The sequence below is a fragment of the Vigna radiata genome, chromosome 4, assembly GCF_000741045.1.
Source record: "Vigna radiata var. radiata cultivar VC1973A chromosome 4, Vradiata_ver6, whole genome shotgun sequence".
NCBI lineage: Eukaryota > Viridiplantae > Streptophyta > Magnoliopsida > Fabales > Fabaceae > Vigna > Vigna radiata.
Window position 1 is genome coordinate 16,715,716 of NC_028354.1, and position 25,085 is coordinate 16,740,800.

The 25,085-nt window shown below is 28.1% G+C and overlaps 2 protein-coding genes across 5 annotated transcripts; both read left to right on the top strand.

The window, feature by feature from the left end:
• The first annotated feature begins 2,120 nt into the window (after nucleotides 1–2,120).
• Nucleotides 2,121–10,984, top strand: LOC106758906 (COP9 signalosome complex subunit 7). Of its 4 annotated transcripts, none has more exons than XM_014641913.2 (9): nucleotides 2,121–2,725; nucleotides 3,251–3,326; nucleotides 4,666–4,754; nucleotides 6,710–6,799; nucleotides 7,559–7,603; nucleotides 7,718–7,788; nucleotides 8,235–8,370; nucleotides 9,899–9,948; nucleotides 10,723–10,984. In XM_014641913.2, the coding sequence occupies exons 1-9, from the start codon at nucleotides 2,150–2,152 to the stop codon at nucleotides 10,760–10,762; spliced, it is 1,173 nt and encodes a 390-aa protein (XP_014497399.2). In that variant the 5' UTR covers nucleotides 2,121–2,149; the 3' UTR covers nucleotides 10,763–10,984. The 4 variants fall into 4 exon arrangements, with proteins under 4 accessions (XP_014497399.2, XP_014497397.2, XP_022635689.1 ...); XM_014641911.2 differs by having other exon boundaries at nucleotides 10,739–10,984; XM_022779968.1 differs by having other exon boundaries at nucleotides 3,293–3,326; nucleotides 10,739–10,984.
• A 10,994-nt stretch (nucleotides 10,985–21,978) lies between these two features.
• Nucleotides 21,979–22,521, top strand: LOC106758444 (ethylene-responsive transcription factor ERF098-like). Its single transcript, XM_014641369.2, has one exon. The coding sequence runs from the start codon at nucleotides 21,994–21,996 to the stop codon at nucleotides 22,477–22,479; it is 486 nt and encodes a 161-aa protein (XP_014496855.1). The 5' UTR covers nucleotides 21,979–21,993; the 3' UTR covers nucleotides 22,480–22,521.
• Nucleotides 22,522–25,085: the final 2,564 nt, after the last annotated feature.

The following is a 25,085-nucleotide window of genomic DNA, read 5'->3' on the forward strand; positions in this document are numbered from 1 at the left end:
CTCCAAGTTTGGGGTTGAATTTCCGTTTGATATCTGGTTTTAAAAGTGATTTAATTAGATTCTCAGGTTTTTTATTTTGCTTGCAATAGGTCCCTCCCGTTAACTAAGGTGTAACGGTGTTAATTTTTCTTCTCTCTCCTGTACTATTACTAACACATCTTTCGATCTCTCTCCTATTTCTCTTCTCTTTCCATTACAACATCGTTATAACTACCTCTCTCTCTCCTTTTTCTCTCTCATTATTTATTTCTTTTCTCTCCTTGTAACTAAGGTGTAACAGGTTTTTTTGTTTCTTATATTTATTTTACAAAATGTAATGTTTTCAATTGACAAAAGTTAATAACGTATTACAACATTCATATATTTTGCATGGAATGATGATTTAATATTTTACTGCATATAGTTAATTAGTATTATATAATTTTGGGTTAGAAAACTATAATTTTTAGTGTTGGAGCAACACAAAATAAAGAATTTGTTGCTATGGATTGAAATTAATACTTTAAAAAAGTTCTTTTGGACGCAAAGTTTTAGTGTCGTGGGTAGAAATATTAATTTGGTTGAATAATTTGATGACTTAAAACGTAGACAAATGACTAATTTATCTACTGATAAAAATAAAATACTAAATCTATAAGTAGATAATTAATTTGGAAGAAGCAGAAAAAGGTGAATTAAAAAAAAAAAATCGGTGTGGAATTAAGACGAAAAAAAAGTTGTTAATGTTGTCATAATCGGGAGTAACCTCCATCAGCCTTTGGAGCACTCACACTGCTCCCATTGTCAGTAGCTTCACAATTGTTGGCATCGCAAAACTCACGGCCATTGGCGCTCGTACTACTGTTACGTTCTCTCTTTGCTTTTGTTGTTATTCTGTTGTTCTGGTCACTCTGTCTTTCCTTCAAATTTTATACAGAGGAACTATTTTTAGTTTTGAGTCGGGTCTTACAACTTTAAGACTTATTATGAGTTATTTTTATCATCTATAAAATTATATTATTTTAAAACTCGTTCACTCGATTAAAAAAAAATAGCAATTTTATTTTGAAAAAAATGAAAAGACTATAATAAAACTATTGAAAAGAATGTTTTAACATGAATGGTGTGTTATAATTTTGTTTCAATGCAAATCTATGTAGAGAACGATGGAGGGGCTAGCTAATCCTAAATTTCATATCATAAAACTCTCTGCAACATGATGATGGGCAACCATTTAAACAAAGTTATTTGTACAGCTTAAAGGAGAACCTCAACTTTAGAAGAACTAAAGATGAAATTGCTCTCAGTTTTTTAAGAAAAGAAAATTCCCTCCTCATTTCCTTTTGTCTTTCTAAAGACTAAGAACAAATTATCACTATAATGACAGATAAGTATCTGATAGGGTTGGAATAAAAGATGTACACCAGACTTGATTTCGGTAAACGTGTGAATCACTTGTTTAAGGTATGTGCATTTTTAAGAATGAATTTGATAACTGTTCCTTTGTAATGGTGTGAGACTGAGCTACATTGGTCCTGCAACCATTATTTTGGCTGCAGGAGAAGTTTCCGTAAGCTACAGTAATTTCCTTTCATGTTTAACAATTTGTTTTTACCATTGTCCACCACGTTGTCACTGAATCTATGTTCCATTATGTGATAGCTCATTATCATGTTGTGTGTAAAGGNTTATTAAGCTGTGTATATTCCTCTTTATTTCCAGCACTGGCTAAGTTGTAACTCAGTTTATTTATATATGCTTNAGATCAGGATATCATATTTTGATCTGCTTACTTCATCAAGCTAGAAGCCGAGTGTATGGTCATTGTTTCCTAAAGTAGGTCGGTTGTATTTCAATTAGCTCTTTCAGACTTTAAAAATGGACTTTGAGTGTGATAGTATTTGAACTAAACTTTTGTTCAGATAGAATGTGAGCCAACTTAAGAAGTTTTGGACTCTGATACATAAGTTGGAAGGTGCCAAGGCTACCACTGAAACAGTTGATGCATTGAGAACTGGTGCAGCTGCTATGAAGGCTATGCAAAAAGCAACGTACGAATATTTGTAATTTCATTCTTGATATATACTCCTCCATGTTTTTCATCTTTGTTTTTTAGGTAGTTATAAAGGTAAAGAGAAAGAAGTGTCAGAGGAGAGAGAAGAAATAAATAATGAGAGAGAAAAAGGTGAGAGAGAGAGGTAGTTATAATAATGTTGTAATGGAAAGAGAAGAGAAACAGAAGAGAGAAAGATATGTCAGTAATAGCAGAGGAGAGAGAAAAAAAATTAACACAATTAGACCTGAAAAGACCAAGCAAAATAAAAAACATGAAGACCTAATTAACCCAGTTTTAAAATCGGGTATCAAATGGAAATTCAGCCCAAACTTGGGACTAAATAGGTATTTAAGCCTTATTTTAAATACACATTTTAAACAATTTTATACATTTGAATATAAAAGTGTTTTGAACTTCTTTAAATACGTTTTGTTTTCACTTCCAGAATTTAAGAACAGCAGACTCCTCGTTCTGCCATTACTCTTGGAAATTCAAATTCGAAACGGAAGCAAATCGAATCGATTTTGTAGGAAGATGGAGCAGATGCAATCGCAAGTTATGGAACACTTCGTGACTAAAATCATTTCTTCCTTCAGCGCTAACGTCCTAGCTTCCGTCCTTGTAGAAGCCACTGCTCACCGCAACCTCTTCGCTTTCTCAGATTTTTTCTCCCTCTCATCTCTTCAACAGGTTCTTCATTCTTCACTATTTTCTCCGCACTGTTTGCTTCTAAAAGTGATAGTTGTCGATTTGTGAAGGGAACTGGAAAAGCAAGACTGACTTCATAATTCTCTGGTGTTTTTTTATTGATTTAAGGCGATCGCGTTCACTGTGATTATGCTGCATTTTATGGCTAGTAATTTAAAATTAATAATAATAATAATACGAATAATTATTCTTGTTGTTATTATTATAAATGCAGTATTTAGTTTAGGCGATTTCCATTGCCATTTTTTGAGGTAATATGAAAATTTGTGTGAGATTAGCTCCAAAAATTGATCGTGTATTCCTGTTTTATGGCGAACATTTTTAATTACTATTATTATTATATAAATAAATGCATAATTTATTTTAGGGAATTTCTGTTGTCCATATTTTTTAGGTAATATGAAAATTGTGAGTAACATGAGAATGCAGTTTTTGCCATTTTTTTTCCGTGAAATAGTTCCTAGCTATATATCCTGCTGTAATTTTTTTACTCGTGATTTCTCGCAGCTTAAAGCAACTGAGAATTGTGTTTATCTTGATATGCTTCAGTTGTTTGCATATGGAACATGGAGTGATTACAAGAGTAAGCCTATGGATTTACTCTTATATTATTTTTTTCCCTCCCTACATTTATGATGGGTATTTGCCTTCCTTCGTTGTTTGTTTTTCTTTTCCAACAGTAGTATGTTGTTGAGGTGTCAGATCAAATTGTAGCATCCATCTTTTACTATTTGATGACATTTTCATGGAGAATAATGAATTTTGGATTTATAATTCTTAATGTAAACACTGGACGTTGGCGACTTGAGATGGTAAGTGGGAACTTTTATGAGACCACACGAAAGGGTGATTGAAAAATACGGAAAACAAACGAGGACTCATGTGTTGACAACCAATATTAGTGATATTACCACTTTTTGAATTATTTGTCATTATTTTGGACTTTTATTTCATTGTTTTAGAATTTCTCCTTTTTGTACTTTTATTTATAGTGTATTTGAATTTGTCCTACTTTCGGTTAGCTAATGTTTATTACCCTTGCTATTAATTGGTAGTTCTTTTTTCCGTAAACAAATCTGCAGGACAATTTAGTTGTTAGTATATATTGCAGTTTTTTTAACGTCATTGCCATGTTTCTGGAATTGGCTGTAGCACCATCAAATATGATGCGGTGGATTTTTTATTTTTTACGTATTGCCTTGAACTCCTATTCGTTAAAATCTCTAGTTTCTTAAGGCGTTCTAATAGGCTTAGTTAAGTTTTAAGTTTTAAATTTTTGGTAAATTTAGATATTTTTAATTGAGTCCCTTTTATTTATTGTATATTCAAAAGTTTTATATTTTTTAATTGAGTCCCTTTTATCTTGTCCCATTATCGTGCTATCTTGTTCCTATAAGAAATGTGAGATTTTGTGATTAATAAAGCAAACAATATTGTGATTAGTGTACACCGACAAAAGACTTTTATTGTTTTAAATATTGTTTTATATTAATTACAAAACCTCGCATCTTTTAAACCATGGAAATAAGGAAATAAGATGACTTGACAAAATAACCAATTAATGGAAAATTTAAACAACAAAAACTCGATCAAAAAGCATAAAAATTTACTCATTTGAAAAAATTTAATTAGTCATCTAAATAATATAATGTATGTATGCTGCAACAGAAGCATATTTTTCATTTTGTGATTTGTCAGTCATAGCCCACTATTAATGTGCTAAGCTTGATTTATCCTGCATATAAGAAGCCTTTATACTCGTCGTATTAGTTTCTACTTTGTGGTTTGCAAGGAAAACTCGTACATTTATCCTCATGTAATGATTTTTGTTATTTTGTTTTAGCTTCTGTGTTTCCTTATTAACTTATAAGTAAATAAAAATAAAATAATAGTGTTTATTAAAATGTTTAAGTGGCTCGTAGATAATGCTGGTCGTCTTCCGCAATTGATACCTGATCAGATCCTCAAGCTTAAGCAACTCACTGTTCTTACACTGGCTAGCACGTACGAGGTATTCTTTCTTTTGTTTCTGGATCGGTGGGATATACGAGGTATTACCTATTAAACCCACTGTTATTGGCTATCTTGTGTTACTATTTTTCTTTTTCTTTACATTGTTATTGGAGATGATCACTTAACCATTATAATGTGAGGATGAGTGGTACTTGACCTACTCTACTACAGATGACTTGCCTTATTATTGTAAGTAATGTTATCAATGGAAGGTCACATATATATTTAGGTAAGAAATGAATTATTTCTACTGTCTGCCTTGTGATTCTCCAGCCCCCACGCCTTCCCAGTAGTGTGCTAGGTCCTGAATTTAGATGCTTATGCACTGATGGTTATAATGCTTCTTTAGTTCCCATATCAATGTTGGGGGACTTGATAATGTTGTCATGCTTTAATGTGTGTATTCTATTTGTTACGTTCTGGATCTTTGTCATTCATTTTGATATATTGCATTTGCTAGACAATTGACCAATGTGCGTACAACACAATTACTTGTAGTTCTTACATCTTGTGCGCTCTGCAATACTCGCCTATTTTAATGGTGCTCCCCATTTACCCTTAGATCTGTTATGTGGTTAGGTTTTGTGATAAATAAAGTGGGTCACACTACGGTAAACAAGTTTTAAAAAAAGAAACGGGCTAAAATTCATATTCATTCTTGATGCTCCTATATTTGATAGGTATTCAAATGGAGAATTTTACAATTTTAAAAGGTTAAAAAAGTTCTAACACATTAGTTTTCAATTGGTTTCATTTCAAATTTATTGAATATTAGTTTTTTTTTGTAAGTATTTCAGTTTCTATCAAAAACAAAATTATCAAATTAAAAACCAAATAATACTAGTGACATCAATAAAAAAAATTTCCTACAAACATTGACAAAAAATAATGATTATAAACTTCAACAACAGAAAAAATTTGACTGACATCCAACAAAAAATAGCTTCACCAACACTGGTCCAGAAGATTCTATTAACAAATATCCTTTGCCTACATTATTGGAAGATAAATAATCTCAATGTCAACCCCAAAAATAACCCCTATTAACGTTGACTAAAAACTTTGACTTGCATTAGCCAAAGGTGCTAAAAAAGAGCCTTGGCTGACATCGACAGAAAAAATAATGCAGCCATTGTTGGTCAAGAAAAACCTGATTATGTTGGTCAAAAAATAACCAAGACCTACCTTTTTAATGAAGTTGATAAAATCCCACTTAACTTTGATAAACTTTGATTGAAAATAATCCCACTTAACATCAACCAAGACAACTATTTGGCCACACGAAAAATACTCTTGTTGTTGACAAAGAAAACACTCACTAATGTTATCTAGTAAATAATACTGAGCAAAAGAGTAACCTCTGCAATGGTAGCTGAAGAATATCCATGATCATGTTCAACACGAAAGAAACACTCACCAAAAGATATTTAAAAAATAGATGTCGAACGGAGGAATTAACCTTTACTAAGCTAACAGCATTTTGACTGAACTTAAGCTGACATGTACTAATCTTCTTATAGCAAGGAAGACCCAATGGTCCTATAATATGTGCTACACTTTTACCATGCAGATTACTACTCAATTATCCCTTTAGCAAAGAGGGCTTTTGGGCATGTCTGTGTCCTTTTGAGGACTTGCTATCATTTTGTTCATGATTCGTCCATGGTGTTTTGCTGTAGGACTATTTGAGAAATTAGCTTTCTCTTCTTTGGAGGATATATTCTTTTTAGTTACACTTGGAGAATATCTTATCCTCCCTTTAGTCCTCTCTAAACTTATAAAAAATGGATCCAACTCTTAGAATCTATTTCTTGATTGTGTAGGATTGTTTAATCGAAGTCATCATTTTAAATTGTCATCTCTTTCTCATAGAACATGAGTAACTTTCTTACAACTTTTGCTTTTTGGACATTTGTAATCAAATTCTGTAAGTGTGTGTTTATTTTTCTTTAGGTACTACCCTATGACCAACTGATGCAGGAGTTAGATGTGACAAATGTTAGTGAACTTCAAGATTTTCTGATTGATGAATGCATGTACTCGGTAGGCATCATTCTCTTCAAGATAATATATTTCTGCTCAAACTCAAATGTGGTAATATTAAGGGAATGTGAATTTACGCAATTATTATTATGATTATTTATTTATTGCTATTATAATAAAACAATTCATTAGAAGAGGGAGAGTATTTCAGGATTAACATCAAATCTTTCTACTGGAAAAAGGAGAGAGTATAATACATCCACTACACTGTTATTTAATTCTTGTGCAAGAAAACATCAGCAAAAACCATAGTAAGTTTCATGAATCATATACAATCTGTTAAAGGAACTAATGGAGACGTTTGGGTATTATTATTCTTTGCAAGATCTTTTTTGGTACATTTGTATAAGATCTTTGCATATAAAGGGAATAATTTATTTTAATACAAATTAGTGTTACAATCCAAGCAACAGCTACTAGGGGATCTGAGGACATTGTTGCAATGGTTAGGTGATTGATCTATTTTATACTGTTAATGCATAGAGATACATTGCATCGAAATGGTCTTCCTTCCCCCTTTTTTTTGTTTTGTAATTTTCATTCAGTCCTCTGCTAATCCATTAATTCTCTTCTGCTACAATGATAAAATGCATTATAAATGTGAAATAACTATATTCATCATTAATTATGTTACCTTTTTTTCTGATAATTTTTAATATTATCTGTTGGCTTGTGCTATTTTCTTTTATAACATTTTCTGACTAGTCATTCAGCAGAAGATGTAAGATAGTCATTAATAAGCTTTATGGATTTCATCAGGGACTAGTAAGAGGAAAGCTGGATCATCTTCGACAATGCCTTGTGGTCCTAGCCAATCATTATCTATTATTTTCTAAAAAATTCACTTTTGCTCCCTTGTGATTTTTAATTTAACAAGTTCCCTGTAGGAATTTAGTTGACTTTTTAGGGCCATTTCAGGTCCAGTTTGCAGCGTGTAGAGACTTGTGTCCTGCTAACCTTGGGAGTATGATACAGACACTCTCCAACTGGTGATGCATTTTTTTTCGAGTAGGAGATTGAATTTGATCATATGCCTGATTATTAGTAATTGAATTGCCTCATCTGATGGTAACCATGGTTAGTAAGACTTGATAGTGGTAATATAAATGCAAAGTTGTAATTTCACTGCCTTGTTATTTCGGAATATTGAATTTTTGGAGTATGGCCTCTTTTGAAAATAGGCCGTATTATAGTTTTCTCAGCATTCAAGATATGTTGAAGTTAGTTTGAACTTCTAGTTATCAACATATCTCAAATTTTGTATTTTATAGAAAGCTTTTTGATTTTTAGGTTTTTACTTAACATTTTTGTTTGTCTTGTTCATGGTTCAGAATTTTTCAAAACGGTAATTATGTATGTTCTGCTAATGTTTAGAATGTGATAGAGTTCCTCTCCTGAATACTACTGAAATATAATTTATGACTGGGAAACATAGGTTGTCTGAATCAGAAAATCTTCTTGTTGTACTTCAAGAGGAAATAATATTGGCTGATGCTAGGCATGGAATTGAGAAACTGCAAAAGCAGAGAGTGGAACTGAATCTTCAAGAAGTAACGAATAATCTTGTAAAGGTCAGTTGACTTTATTTTCATCCTTTCTTTTCTCAGCATCCTCCCCTCCCTGATACAGATGAGAAAATGTCCAATAAATTATTCCTTGCATGTAATTTTGATCTTGTATATAACTTGTAGGCCGTTCCGATAACTGATTATGTATCTTGTGGGAAGCAGGATAAGTTGTGTAAAGGGTTTGTTCTGGATAGCGTCCTTGCTTTAATTTAAAACTCATTTAGCAAACTTAGGCTCAAACCTTGAAAGTGTAATACTCACAATTGCATTCTATAATTTTCTCCCACTTTTATTCTGTTGATTTGCCTAGAAGTTTCATGTGAGATCATGATACGTCTTTTTTCTCATTATGGCTGATTGTAAGTACCTATTTTGGGCATTCATTGGTGGAATTCTGACAGAAATGCATCAGAATTAGTAAGAAAAACGGAAATCTAATTCAAATCAATCCTCACACTGTAGCTCAATAGTCGGTGGATTCATAAACGGAAATGGTTATGACAAATTGCTGAAACAAAATATATGTAACTCAAGTATTCTCTTCCTTACCTATATTTTCCTACCCTCTGTATCACCAATATTTGCCCACTAAACAGTTGCAACTATTTTAATAAATCCTTATGACTCTCATCTTCTGTTACTAGTCTTTCTCTTTTTGATATAAACCTTCTTAATGGCTGATTTACTAACACGGTCTTTATGTTTGAATGGAACCAGTAAGTATCTGTTAAATATTACAAAAAATTTGTACAGAATTTTTTATCTAAGAAGAAAAATTCAATTTCTTTATTAACTGATAAAAAACAAAAAGATAACAATTGGTTTTGTTTATTGGATTTGATACTACTGTTTCTCACTTTGGACAGGACTCTGTAAAAAATAATTTAGTAATCAAAATTGAACGCCCGGATTTGAGAAAAACGATATCGCTCTGCTGATTTAATTTAGTTTGATTAGGTTGGTCAGTCAGTTCCTTGAATCCCTCCACTGTATATTTTTTCTTTGCTGGATTAACCCCTCTACTGTATGCAGTTAGTTATATGGGATGGGGTAGTTTGGCTACTGGAAGATGTTTATGAGGAAAAGCGTTTATTATTACGAGGGAGGGGAAAAAAAAGTCCCAGAAATATATTGCATCCTATATTTAAGATGATAACTGTCTGCATAAATATCGTATCCAACCAGCCCTTTTATCTCTATATTGACTTTAAATTTTGAGGGCAATTGTGTTGGGCAAGGATTTTGCATTATACTTGTAATGAATAGAAAAAACATTAAGGATTTGGAATTTCATTTGATAATAATATAAAACCTTGTCTGGCAGACACACTGATAATTGGTTGTCATAATTTATTGTGGGGATATCTTGGTCGACATGTCTTTGTTACACTAAATGTATGAACCACTACTGCTTATCTGATATAGCAGTTCAGTTTCCCTCTTGTATATATATGGGCTCTTGTAGCTCCCTTTTAAAGTGCGTTTACAATATACAGATATTTCCTTTCTTTTCATTGCACACTGTAAACAGGCCGGTGTTGATATTCCGAACCAAGAGGGTCACTGGCGACAGCTGAAGAGGTATTCTTAGACAACTTTTCGTATACCAGAGTCAGAGTATTTAATAAACGATAATGATATTTAGACAATATTTTTTTAATAACATTTGAACATTGATTACGTGTCAATCTGTGACTGGTCAAAAATTACTCCACAATAATATTTATGATTATTATCATTGATTGTGGAGTAATTTTTGACCAATCACAAATTGACACGTAATCAATGTTCAAATGTTATTAAAAAAATATTGTCTAAATATCATTGTCTAAATGGATAAAATATGTTTTAAGTTAAAATGATCTCTATGTTTCCGAATTTTAAAAACAACGATTTTGGACCTCGTGTATTTGATAATCTATGAATTTCCTACAGTTCATCTTTTAATGAACATAATGGATGAAGAACAAAATTCCCCTAAAAGGACCATAGTTATTACTTTTAACGTATAGAAACTTGGGTAAATTTGGATAAAAAGTTGTACGACTCAAAAGTTGCACTTTGATTAAGTGTATTAATTAAGAATTTGTTGTCTATAATCTAACTAGTCATGACATCACCTGACTGCAATAGTAAAATATCTTCGGTTTTCACTGGCATATCATCTTTAATCTCCACATACAAGATTTTATTAGAAGTTACAGACCCTTTCTCCCCCTTCCCTTTGCTTTAGACCTGCAAGGAAAGCCGGATATGAATGTCTTCTGTAGCATATATTTAAAGCTAGAATGTAATTGACCTGAGCATTTTTTTCTTAGATAAATAATTTGTTTCTCATATTGTATTACTATAAAGCTTGGGAAATTTGCAGGAAGCGGCATATAACGTTTTGTGAAAATTGCAATGGTTGCAGAAGTTAATTGGATTGGTGTTTTAGTAGCTTGCCTGACTTTTATTGGCAAGCCTCAACTCACAGTAGACAAGTATATCTCATCGATATTGAACTTGTCTATCACACCATAATAAGAGGCAAGAACAACGAAAAACCTGTTATTTCTCTAGTTGTTTTTTTTTTTTTCTTAAAAACTGAATGGTTGATATATAATTTTGAGTTTCAAAAAAGACGTATTTCGTTTGTCTATTATTTAACCATATAATCCTTTATCATTCTAAACCTATAATTATGAATATTTTGAATAAAATCTATGCTATATATTTATTAAATAAAGTTGAATTGTTTAAATTGACCGGAGTCTTCTGGCTCTCTCATGATAGAGTAATACGTTTAAAACTTCTGAAATAGTCAACATATCTTAATTCATCTTGAATAAGTAATTCCATTTTTTCAATTTTTTTCATAAATATGTTTCTCATTAATAGTACTATAATCTGGTCAACATGCGTGTTTATTCTTTCTCACGTTTTCAGTCCACCGTCTTCATGTTCCTTTAGAATTTTGTGGCAAGATTGTGCTGTGAGAACTTTGTTCCATGTTTCTCGGAAGGTCAATGATTGCCATGTGCATGAGAATGGAAATGGCAACCAGTAATTGTCACATTCCAGTTTATTTCATTCAAAGACATTTTCATTTATTAATCTGTTTTCTATCCTTAAGAATATATAATTATATAATTTAGCAATTTCAACTCATTTGCTTTTCACCAAGTCAGATTTATCTTTCATCAAAACAATAATAGTTTAATTATTAAATGAATTTTAATTACATTATATACATTTCAATTAATTAAGTTTTTCTTTAAAACAAATGTAAAAATCAATGTTTGAACTAAATTGTAAATGAGAAAGAGAGAAACAAGATCATGGATTAAGGATTAAAAGTGAAGAAAATACATAAATTATTTTTTTCCAATCCATCAAATTTAAAGAAGAAACCGTTTTATTCTCTCAGATTTAGTAAAATCTGGTTTTAGAGTTCTTAAATTATAAATTTGAGGAAAAAAAATAAGTTTTAATTCTTGACTTTAAAAAAATTATTTCAATCTATCAAAAGGACTACATCTTATTTCATTTTTTTAAATTTTAAGAGATTAAAAATGAGTTTTCTAAATTTGAACATCAAAACTATAATCACTCTAAATTTCAAGAACTAACATATATATATTTAAACCTTTAATATATAATAAAAACAACACCCAATGGTTTAATTAATGATAGGAGATGAAAACAGCATAAATGAAGTAAACTATGCATAGTTTTTCCCTTGATTTTAGTTTTCTCTTGCAGAAACGTATCTAAGATAATTTGGTAGGTAGTTTAACTACTATAAAAAAAACGTTGACCTTCCTTCATTCAAGTAGCATATAATAAGGTACATACAAAGATATTTTTGACCCTAAATTCAATAATAAAATAGTCAAAGATAAATGTGAACATGAATAATAATAATAATAATAATTATCATTATTATTATTATTATTATTATAACAATAATACAACCTTTATTTCATATAAGGTTTGAATGATTGCTGCTTAAGCGAAAGTCGTGGAAGCATGAAACCATTTCTTTTCAAATTCAAAAATACTGTAAGAAAATGACAATGTTAATATAATTTTTATTAAATTAAAATTCTGTTTACATTTCACGATTTTGATGTAAATCCTGCTTATATTATATTATTTATTATTTAGGTAGAAGTCGTGTAGTAAAAGTACTACTTTTTTCTCATCCCGCCTTTTTTTTCTTAACTTTTTTTTTCTTTTTTCCAAAATTTTTATATGTTTTTTATTTTAAATTAATTTTAATAATTTAGCTCTTTTCGTAATTATTTTAAAACTTTGACAAACAATAATGTTTGTAATAACAGCAAATATAGTGTAGCTTAAATAATTTTTTTATTGCAATCACAAACAAGAACAACAATGCTCATTCTCTATTAAGGGTTGAATTATAATTATAAAATATAGATATTTCTTTCTATAATAATTGAAAATTGTTGATTCTCTATGTGAATTTTTTTATTACTTTTTCTTTCGTCTTTGATTGGTTTACCGAGTTTTTTTTTTTTTATTCTTATTAAGCTTAATCTTATTATTTTAATGCATCCAATTTTCCCGACATAAGCTTTTCTAATAACCGATGGAGAATACTCAATTATTTATTATTTTCTAAAGTTAACAGTCTAACTTTAAATACATGCATCACTATAAATTAAATTGGATAAAACTTAAATATCTATCTCACCAGGAGTGCCTAAAAACGTGATTAAGTTTATCAAGACATGCATGTCTAATCATTTACCATAAATAAATAATATATATATTTAAAAAAATATGAAATTAAAAATCTAATAAAAAATAGTTGAAAATAAAAGTGATCCTTTACCAGTAATAATTGAATATTTTATTATGAAAATACAAAAATATATAAATAAAAAGTTTACTATTCAAATTCTATTTTGTAATGATTATGATTTTTCTAAAATTATTTTTTTAAACTTTTTTTTTTGTTTGACTTAAGATTTTTAAGAACTTTATCATTTTCCAAGATCAAGTTTGTCATAAAATTCTATAACAGAGGAGTACAATTTTGTCTAATCATAATTATTATAAGAATAAGTTTTTGTTTTATTTTTTTGAGTCAAATTTAGAAGTTGAGCATGCATAGAAGGGTGATGTATGCATATGGTTCAATAAGACTCCAAATGAATTTTTGTTTAATGTTAATCTAAGTATTTTGTGTACATGATAACATTTTTGTAAGAATGAAAGCTTTTTGAATTATTTGTCTTCATGAATTTTGTGTGAGAAATGATAAACTAGGATACATGATATTAGCCAAATTAGTTCAATTTACAGTTATTTTGAAGTAAATGTATTATTTTTTACACGAAAATGAAGTAGAACTATACTAATAAGACTAATTAGTTTAGTTGATATATTTCTTGAAATTTTGAATTATACAAATTTGTTGGACGAGTATTTTCACACAAAGTTTAAATTTTAAAAGTCCAATAAACTTAAATAATATTGTTTGTTATGTGAAATTAAATTAATTTTGTTAAAAACTCATAATCTCAAAAGATTGGTCGTTGGTATAGTTGGACAAGCATAAGTCATATTCTTACATAATGAAATTGATTTTATGAATTATTTTTGTATCTATTTGTTCAGCAATCCAAAATTGACTTATTATTTATTAGGTGAATTTTATCATGTGTTTAATTCGTTGAGTGAACTACATATTCACTATGTTAATTAAATATTAATTGAACGGAAATTATTTTATAAACTTTAAATAGATAGACTTTTAAATACTAAAATTGATTTATCTTATTTTGTTATATTTAATTAATATATTGTATTTGAATATTATTATAATGTAAACGAAACTTTTATTGTGATTTATTAATATTAAGAATATAATATATTCTTAATATTAGTGTAATACTGAATGGAAATCAGGAAGTGACACTCATAAATGTGATTATTTTCAAACATAAATAGATGATTTTGGTTTATCTATTATTTTTATATGTTTTATAATGAATAAAATTAAATGTGAATGGATGGGTAGATGATGGATAAACATAAAAATCATAATTCGTCAGCTTGTTTTATTTTACAAATATAATTAATATTGATTACATTGGGACATTTAATTAAGAATAAATACGCTAAGTATAATTGTTAAATTTCACAATAGGAGAAAAAAATATATGTATTTTGAAATGTCGGTTACTAAATATGTGAAAAGTCCACCTAATGATTAGAAATTTTTAATAAGAAAATATGTAAAGATAAAAATACAAAAAATAAATTAAATTGCAAAATATAAAATTAATATTTTTAAAATATTGAAGTAAATTAAATTTAAAAAAAAGAAATGTAAGGAATTCCTTACAGATTTATTCTAAATTTAATATATCCAATAAAAACGAGTTTAAACAAATTTTATTGTATTTATAAGTGAATATTTCCATTGGTTGTCAAGGACAAATTTTAATGCATGCGTACAATTATCCCCCATGTGTTTATTTTATGTTATAAATGTTGACTTTATCATGCAATCACGTTTAAAATATGATGTAAAATAAAATTATCGTATTATTTAAATTATTTTAATTTTAAAGAAAATTTTTGTATTGATTAAAGGGTTAAATATGTTTTTAGTCCCTATATTTTGGGACGATTTTGGTTTTAGTCCCTCTTTCAAACTATGGTACAATTTAGTCCTCCAACTTTAGAAAACTCTGGTTTTAGTCCTTTTTGCCAAATTTTTTTAACTTTATTTTTTGTTTCAAGCACATTTCATTGTAGCATTTGGATTGTTTACACTGTTTGACACATTTTTGCTTCAATGTTAACTAAGAAACGCATTTGAAACAACAAATAAAGTTAAAAAAAATTGGTAAAAAGGACTAAAACCAGAGTTTTCTAAAGTTGAAGGACTAAATTGTACCATAGTTTGAAAGAGGGACTAAAACCAAAATCGCTCCAAAGTATAGGGACTAAAAACATATTTAACCCTTGATTAAATATGGATAGTAATTTTTTTAAGAAAAAAAATATAGGGATGAAGAAGAGTTAGAATGTATATATTCATCATGTTCTCATCTCATCACTTATTCTTATATAAGCATTTATTTATTTTTTTCTTAAATTACTAAAACAATTATAATTCTCTCAACTCTTACAAACTTAATCATACATTTTTTAATAGTTATGTTTAAATGATGTATTGCATTTGATGAAACACTAAATTTCAAGTTTATTAAATAAATAAAAAATTATAACACATATTTTATTTGATTATTCGCATTTTTTAATATATTTTTTATATAAAAAATCTTAAATATTTTTATTTTTAATATGATTTTAATGTAAATATTAATAAATAATTTATGTTTAATTTAATCTTATAAAATTAATTTGAAAGATAAAGATTACACTTCATTTATATATCATACTATAATTTTAATGTAAATTTTTTGCTTAATTATGATTTAAGTTCTTGATAAATTTGAGAACTTTAAATTGAGTTTTTAATAACTTTTTCTGGTTTATTGAGTATTAAAACAAATTATATTTTCAATAGAGTGTCTATAGTTAAGTTTTTCTGTTAACTTGTGTGATATGACTATTAAGTGACTTAAAAGTTGTTATCTTTTTATGTCATTTTATTAACTTGTTACAATATTTTATTTTATTATTTTAAAATGTAATTATTTATAATATCATAAATTAGATTTTATAATTTTATAACTTTAAAACTTATAATTTTATAAAAAATTATACAATAATAAAATTATAAGATTATAAAACTATAAAAATATAAGATTATAAAAATATCATACAAATTACAGTAAAAACTCAATTAAAAAAGATTTATTTATTGAGTATTTAATATACCACAAAGATTCATTAAAAACTTAATTGAAAGTTCTCCAATATTTTAAGAATTTAAAACAAGATTAACCCTAAAATTTTCAACCTCCCTTTGTTAAAGAATAAATAAAAAAATGTACAATTATATATATATATATATATATATATATATATTTATATATATTATAAAAGAAGTTTAACAATACTTTGACAATAAGTATAATAACTTTAAAAAAACTTAACTAAAATAAATTCTAAATAGTTATAATAGGTTTTCATATAATATCAAGAATAAAGTTTTAACATTTAACATTTTCAAAAAGTGATTTCAGATATATAATACTTTAAATTAAATAACAAAGTAATTTAATTTCACACTCCAAAAGGTCAGTTTTGAATTCACCCTTAGCATACTCAACCGAATCGAGGTATATATTTACTTTAACTTTTAAAAACTTTTAAATTTGGTATAAATCTAATTTTGATTTAAATAGAAAAGTTATTTTTTTATCAAGTACACTTAAATATGTTTTAATCACTGTAAAAAAAAATAATAATTCCGATTTTGTAAAGAAAGGAAATAGGAAAAAACTGTCTTATTAATTTTGAATAAAATATTAAAAATATATAGAAGAGAGAATCTATAATTCTACTATTTTATTCCTATAAATATTCTATAATAATATAACATTATTACTGTAATTATTCTATAATAATGTAACATTATTACAGCAAATCACCTATAATAATAACAATATATTCTCTCAATAATATGAGGATATGATTTATTTTCTAACACTCTCATTCAAGCTGGAGCATACAGATTGTATGGATAAAGCTTGGAATACATAAACTCAATTTGAAATATGTAATATGTTTTCAAAAGTGTCATCGGCGCGCCGTCATTTTCGTTGTTCGCCACTATTGATGAACAACAAATTGCAAGAACAAATGAAGGGTTTGCAGCAAAAACTGTAGGGGCAAACAACAACAAACCTGCAGGGACTACACTACCCTGCAGTGTTGGAATTAAAAGGCTAACAGCCACAAAACTGTAGGGACTTAATCACCCTAAACAACAACAAAACTTCAAGGGACTTAACTACCCTAAACAACAACAAGCCTTCAGGAAACATCTGTCCTCCAGAGGCAAACAACAACATACCTGCAGGGACCTCACCACCCTGCAGCGCTGGAATTAAAAGGCTAACAACCACAAAATTGTAGGGACTTAATCACCCTAAACAACAACAAAACTTCAAGGGACTTAACTGCCCTAAACAACAACAAGCCTTCAGGAAACATATGTCCTCCAGAGGCAAACAACAACAGACCTGTAGGGACTACACTACCTTGTAGCGACTGGAATTAAAAGGCTAAAAGCCACAAACCTGTACGGACTTAATCACCCTAAACAGTAACAAACCTTCAAGGGACTTAACTATCCTGAACATATGGGAGGCTTTCAGGAAACAAATGTCCTGCAAAGGCAAACAACAACAAACCTTCAGGTACTTCACTGCCCTGAGTAGCAACAAAACTTCAAGGGACTTAACTGCCCTGAACATAAGGGAGGCCTTCAGAATAGAGAAGAAGATAGTTGAAGCAATAGAGGTAGGACTAGGTGTTGGTGCATCGGTGGCACAAGTGGCGGAGACGATGGTCGCGAAAGTGGTCGGCGACGGTGGGCGACGACAGTGGCCGGAGACGGTGGTCGGACGGCAATACCGAATGCGAGACAGAAACCAGAGATTGTCCATTAAAATATAAAGGTACAGGTTGAAAAAGATACTTTTAGGAGGCCGCCGGTGACCGCTGTCACCGGTGCCTACAAAGACAAAGTAGAAAATCATCAGAAAACCTGTTCTGATACCATGTAAAGAAAGAAAATAAGGAAAAAACTGTCTTATTAATTTTGAATAAAATATTAGAAATATATAAAAGAGAGAGAATTTATAATTCTGCTCTTTTATCCCTATAAACATTCTATAATAATGTAACATTATTACTGCAAATCACATATAATAATAACAATATATTCTCTCTCAATAATATTAGGATATGATTTATTTTCTAACATTTGTATAAAAAAGTTAATATATTTATGTGTTGAATAAAAAGGTCAAATTATGATACTAATTTAGTGCTATAATATTAACATCTCACGTCTTAAAATAGTTATCAAGATTCATAAAATAATTATTCATATTTACTTATTTTAAAATGAATATTAGAGTTTTAAATTTTGTGATTGATGAAAATAAAATATTAAAGGAGTTAAACAATTGAGTACATATAAAGTTGATTATGGTTGTCGATTGGAGAAAACTTGTAGTGTTCTGTGTTAGTCTTCAGTCAACATTTCCTCTTGTTATGATTGCAGATGGAAAATATATGCATTGGTGGAAAGTCGAAATATTCTGAGAAGAAAAATAATTTTGTAATGATATTTCAATTTATGTTCTTAAGTTTTCTGAATTTCTTCTTTAAAGTTCAAAATTTTTAAAATATTATTTTAGTTCTTTTACCTAATATATATTTAAATTGATACGTTGGATTCTCCTCAATTTTTATCTTCCAAATGTATTCCAGACTTAATCAAATTGGATTGTCAAAACTTTCGGCTTAACAAGGACATACTTCAAAGCATGCTACAAACAAACCCTATCACTAGCTTCTTAGTTATTACAAAATTATTAACACTTTGATTGGATAAAAAAAATTTCAAAGAGAATCTCAAACTTCTATCAAAATTCATATATTTTTACTGTATTACAAGTACGTCATTTTATATGTAAAATGATGTCAAATTCTAAATTCTACATCATTATCCAATTTTTAGTGTAGTTTTTTTCCTTCCCATACGACTAATCAACATCTTAATTCAAAGCATAAGAAAAATTATAAAGAAAATAAAAAATTATATTAACCATTCCATACACACTCACAAAAATAGTATATTATAGTTAGACAATCATTTTACTCAACCACACACACGTATCATTATAGTTAATAATTATTTAGCTCACTTAACAAACTAAACTTGAAATTTGCTCAAACAAAGTTCTGCTTGTTTAGCCAAAGACATCAACGTAACAAGTGAATATGGATTCATTTAATGAAAATTCTACTGGTTTAGTGAATGACCATTGTAGATTTTATAAAGAGTTTTTCTATATGAGAATAGAATTCATCAAACTACTCTAAACATTAAGATATACTCATCAAATCATAATTTGGTCTAGATTAGGGTTTTCTACTCATTTTAAATACTCAACATATCATTTTTAGTTCTAAAAAAACATTCAATTTAACTAAATTGATATATTACCATAATTCAATATATAGCGCACTAACACAAAACCTTCAAATCATATTTTTCATTCAATTTTCAAAATCTTATCCGTTTTTCATTCAAAACAATATCACCACGACTAGTACTACTGAAAATAATAAAATATTTTTAACATACAATCATTTCAATCTCAACAATACACAAGTTCAATAATCTAAAGAGCTTGTACAAAATTCAAATTCATTTTCAACAATTTCATCAAAATCAATTACTTAAAAAACATACACAAAGTACTATCATCAAAATATCAAGTTTAGTGACCATATCACCTTAAATAATCCAATTTGGAATACTTATCATAAAAATTATCAATTATCCTTTACTAAGCTTCTTGACTTTATTTTAAGATGCAATTCTTATACACAAAAAGATTCATATTAATATATGAATATACCTTAATAGAGATTAATGTTGAACTCTACTAAGTCGATGATCTTATAATGATGAAAATTATGTTATGTTAGGATCTCTTACCTTAAGATCTCTATGATATATTTTAATTTTAAAAGAGATGAAAATTTTCTTTAATATTTTAAAGAGAATTCAGAGAGAAAAAATAGTTTTGAAGATAATGATTTTCATACTTGTAATTAATTGTTTTTTAATTTATATGCTCAATATTTTAATACTAAAATATTAAACTTTAGATATGAAAAAAAAATTATTCTTATTTATTTTCTAAATCTTTGCACAAATATATATGTAAGCGATTATGTTAAGATTTATATAAGAAATTTATTTGATTTTATAATAATTATTTTAAAATTTCAAATATAATTTTAAATTATTTGATAATATAAAAATATTTAAATCGGTAACGTATCAGATTAAAGTCAAAAGGTTATCTTCGACAGCATATTAGACACGATTGTCAAAAGATGAATAGTATGGATAAATAACACCGAATAATTCACCGCATTAACAGTTTGTTTTATTTTTCTATACCGAGTTTTTAAGTTTAATTATATATAGTTTTAGTTCCCTTTTACTCTATTAACCGATTTATAACATTAACCAGTTTAAATTAATATTTTCAATGCAACCTATTTAATCACAAAATTAATTAAGTAAAGACTATTAATTAACATAATATATTTAAAACGTTTCTCTGGTCAGATTATATTAAAAATAATTAAGTCCAACTTTTAATAAGATTAATTAATTTGTCATGATCATTAAACTACAAAAGGTATGAAAATAAATTCACATAATTACCCTAATTCTATTATATTAAATTTTTTATATGTCAAATCACTTTTTAATTAGTTTTTGAATTACTTACATTATTATATCTTCAACTCAAATCCATAACATCATTTTTTTTATGTCGATCGTCTGATTAAAATAATTATATTTATTTATTTTAAAATTTTAGATCAAACTATCAAAAATTTGAATTGAAATGGAAAGAAAGAATCTTATAGTTGATAAACTTTGAGATTATTTTTTATTGTAGAAACCTCTAGTAATATACATCGACATCACGATATTTTTTCAAGTTATTGATTACTATATTTAAAAAGTTGTACGGTTTGTCTTTGTCAAAAAAAGTGGGTAAACTTTCTCGTTAACGGAAGAAGAAAAAAAAAACACAAAAAATGAAATAAATAAATATTAAACCATTTTTATCAATAAAATATGTCTTAAATATCGTATCAATATTTGTATATATCGACGTAATATCGATAATATTAATTAAATAACTAATTATAACTTTAAACACGTCAATGTTTACTTTTTTTATCATAATAAAAAAATATTTAAATAATAATATTAAACCAAAAGTAAAATATTGATAATTAATAAATATATTTTACTTTTTTATAATTTTAATATAACTTTTACCTTCTTTTCTTTTCTTCTTTACTCTCTTCCTTACTTTGAAGATATTGATATACTATTTGGAAAATGATATTTTAACACTATTTTTTGACATCATTTTGACACTACACACGTGTTAAAATGTGGTTGAACGATTTCAAATTAAAAAATCAAACTTTGGTTTTTTTCTTCCAAATATACTCCTGCCTCAACTTTTTTAATTTGAAATCGTCCAATTACATTTTGACACGTGTGCAGTGTCAAAATGATGTTAAAAAATGGTGTTAAAATATCATTTTCGTTTACCCTCTTACGTAGATGTATTCAATTCATCTACAACTAATTCAAATCCCAAGACACTTTAAAAGATGTAAACTTTAACGAAATGCAGTGAACATGTCCCATCAATTGAAACTCGTTTTTTTGTCTAATAAACATGAATTCACACAGACATGTTTTTTTTCTTTTGTTTCAAATTGATCACTTCGTCAACAGATGATAAAATAATTAAAAATGGTCGGAAACAGCACCATAGCTGGTACTATATATATAATCCATGCATGAATCTATAGTAACATCAACAGCAATCTTTCTCCAAATCTAAGATGGATACTTATAACAGCATGAATGCTACTTCAGAATTTGACATGACATTTTCGGAAGATTACATGGTTCACGATGGTTTGAACGACAACAATGTGTTGGTCTGGAATGAGGATTGGTTCTCGGAGAAAGGTGATAAAGCAGAAGAGGTAGTTCGGAGAGGGACGAGGTACAAAGGAGTGCGGCGTAGGGCACATGGAAAGTTTGCTGCAGAGATAAAAGATCCAAACAAAAGTAATAGGGTTTGGCTTGGGACTTATGACACTGAAGAAGAAGCTGCTTTGGCTTATGACAATGCAGCTTTCAAGATTAGAGGCTCCAAAGCCAAGCTCAATTTTCCTCATCTCATTCCACCGTTGGATGAACCAACCACCACCATCGATCACCCTCCTTCTTCTTCTTCTTCTTCTTCTTCTTCATCATCCAAGAAAAGGAAGGGACTGGCTGGTTTGCTCAATAAATTAGCACATGAAAAAAACAGAATTTGATCTTGTTTCATTTTCATCTATGACAAAATAAATCTCATTTTATCTTGTTCTTCGGTAGATTGATAGTGTAATATGAGACGACATTAAATTAGTATGTAGAATGTTTAGTATCCGGCAGCTAGCATAGCTGAGAGTCTTGAGAGAGGATAAACATATTTTTAGTTTTAATTTTTAATAATTAATTATTTCTAAATTTGTATTTAAAACCAATGCTATATATTATTTAGTTATTACCTCAAATATATATGAATTTCATAGTAGAAAATTATTTAAGCAAAACAATCTCAATTGAACAAAATTTAATAACCAAAAGGAAATTAATTTCTGTTAGAACTTTTAGCTAAACAGAAAATTTTATCTTTAAGTTGAGAATATATATAAAAGAGAAAAGGTTTTTCCGTAGTTAAAAAGAAATGTAAGTTGAGACTTTTTAGATATTGGAAAGAAATAGCTTGCATGAAGAAGTTTGCTAAATAGTTGGGTTTGTTGGGCCATGAGTGCATAGCTATTTGGGCCTATTGGATTCTCTCCACCTAGAGCTACTTTTTATTTGCTTTTTATAATTGTACGACAATTGCTTCTTCTACCACCATGAATTCTTTTCACACTCTTCATTACAATTGAAGGACCATGACTTGTTAAAGTATTTATAGTTTTTTTTTAAACCCTTAACCTGAAATATATTTCAAAATTTTGAAATACAAGTTCCAAAAAAATATTATAAAAACATTCTGAAATGAATTTCTACATAGGTAATTCAAATTAATTTTCAACTACCATTTTAAAATATTTTATAATAAAACTCATCATTATATCCAGAAACTTTTTAGTGAATGAACTTTCACAAAAAAAAAAAATGGAAATAAAAAAATGGCGTGGCATGGGAAGGCACAAATAATACTAACACAGTGCATTGCAATTTTCATAGGCTTTGTAGTACGATGTGGTTCTCCTTGTTCAGTACAATGGTTTTAGTATAAAGTTTTTTCAAAATTCTTGTGAAGGCAAAACTACCAATTGTTTGGAAGAACATTCCCAAAACTAAAATAAAACTTTCCATAAAAAAATTGATTTACAATTTTAGAATCATTACAAGAAAAATATTTCGCAAAGTTTTCTAAATTTTTCTGAAAAAAAAAATCATGTAAAGAGAAATCGTGTTATTATAGTGTTTTGGAAAGAATAATCTGTATTTCACAATCTTCCTTTCCTAAAGTATTTTTTTTTTCGGAATATTTTTAGAATGTGTTATTAAAAATATTTTCAATACATTTTAGACTATATGTTTTCAAAATGTAAAAATTTAAAAATATAATTTTCATTAATTTAGTGGTATAAAAAATTATGGAGGTACAATAATCAAAATTTTACTTGAATCATTTCGAAATTCAAACGAATAGTTCAACAATTTGACCTTAAATTTGTGTTGCATTTCATGTATATAAAGAAAAAAAAAATCCTAGACATATTTAGCGTTGTGAGATTGGTTCATTGCACAACTTACTATCGCAATTATACACTTTATTAACATTGGGCTTTACTATTAACACCGCAGTTTACTATTTAAATTCCTCCATCTTTCACTTTTAGTCCTCTCGGTGAAAATATCTTACAACCCACTTTTACATGCCTTGGAGGGTAGTGACATTTGCATCTACTCGTTGTTCACATTGAATGTGTGTGTGTGATATTTGAAGCAAACTTGGATTGTGGTATTATAATAATAATAATAATAATAATAATAATAATAATAATAATAATAATAATAATAATAATAATAATAATAATAATAAATAATAATAATCATAATAATAATAATGATAATGATAATAATAACAACAATAATAATTATCATAGGGATAAAATTGTATTATTACATTTCAAACTATTAAAACATTTTTTTTATTTATTACATCCATCTAAATTTTCAAAAACTTTATCTTCGAATCTCTTCACTTTTACCTTCAAATATCTTAAAATAAACAACATAAACTTTATCTTTAAATCTTTTTGAATTCATCAAATCACTCTTCTCCAAATTCATCCATAAAATGAACAGAATATAAGAGAAAAATACGAATAATAAGTGAATGTGAGAAGTGAGACAATGATAGATGAAAATAGAATATGTCCTAGAGGAGAATATAAAGGCAATAAAAAAAAGTATTGTGAATATGCCATACATTCACCCTGTAACTTTTTATATGCTAATTTAATTGTATAAACCTTATATTTCAAATTATTCCACATCCAAAAGGTCATTTCTTCTGCGAGGTTTTCTATATGGCAGATTATTTCAAATGGAATATCCTAAAAAAAAAATTAACTTAAGACATAAAAAGGAAATCTTAACAACGACAATTGTGTTATGTGCGGGGAGAATGAAAAAAAGCATAAGTCATATATTCCTTACCTGTAGAGTTGCTACCAAAGTATGGAATATGTGTAATAGATGAACAAGGATTTTGGGGGTAAGTCATAATTAGGTTCCAACACATTTTGAACATTTCCACCTTTCGAACCTCAAACACAAAGGAAATACGCCATGCAATGGATTGTTTTTGTAGTGTGGAGTTTTGGAATCATGAAATTATGTTATTTTAGGA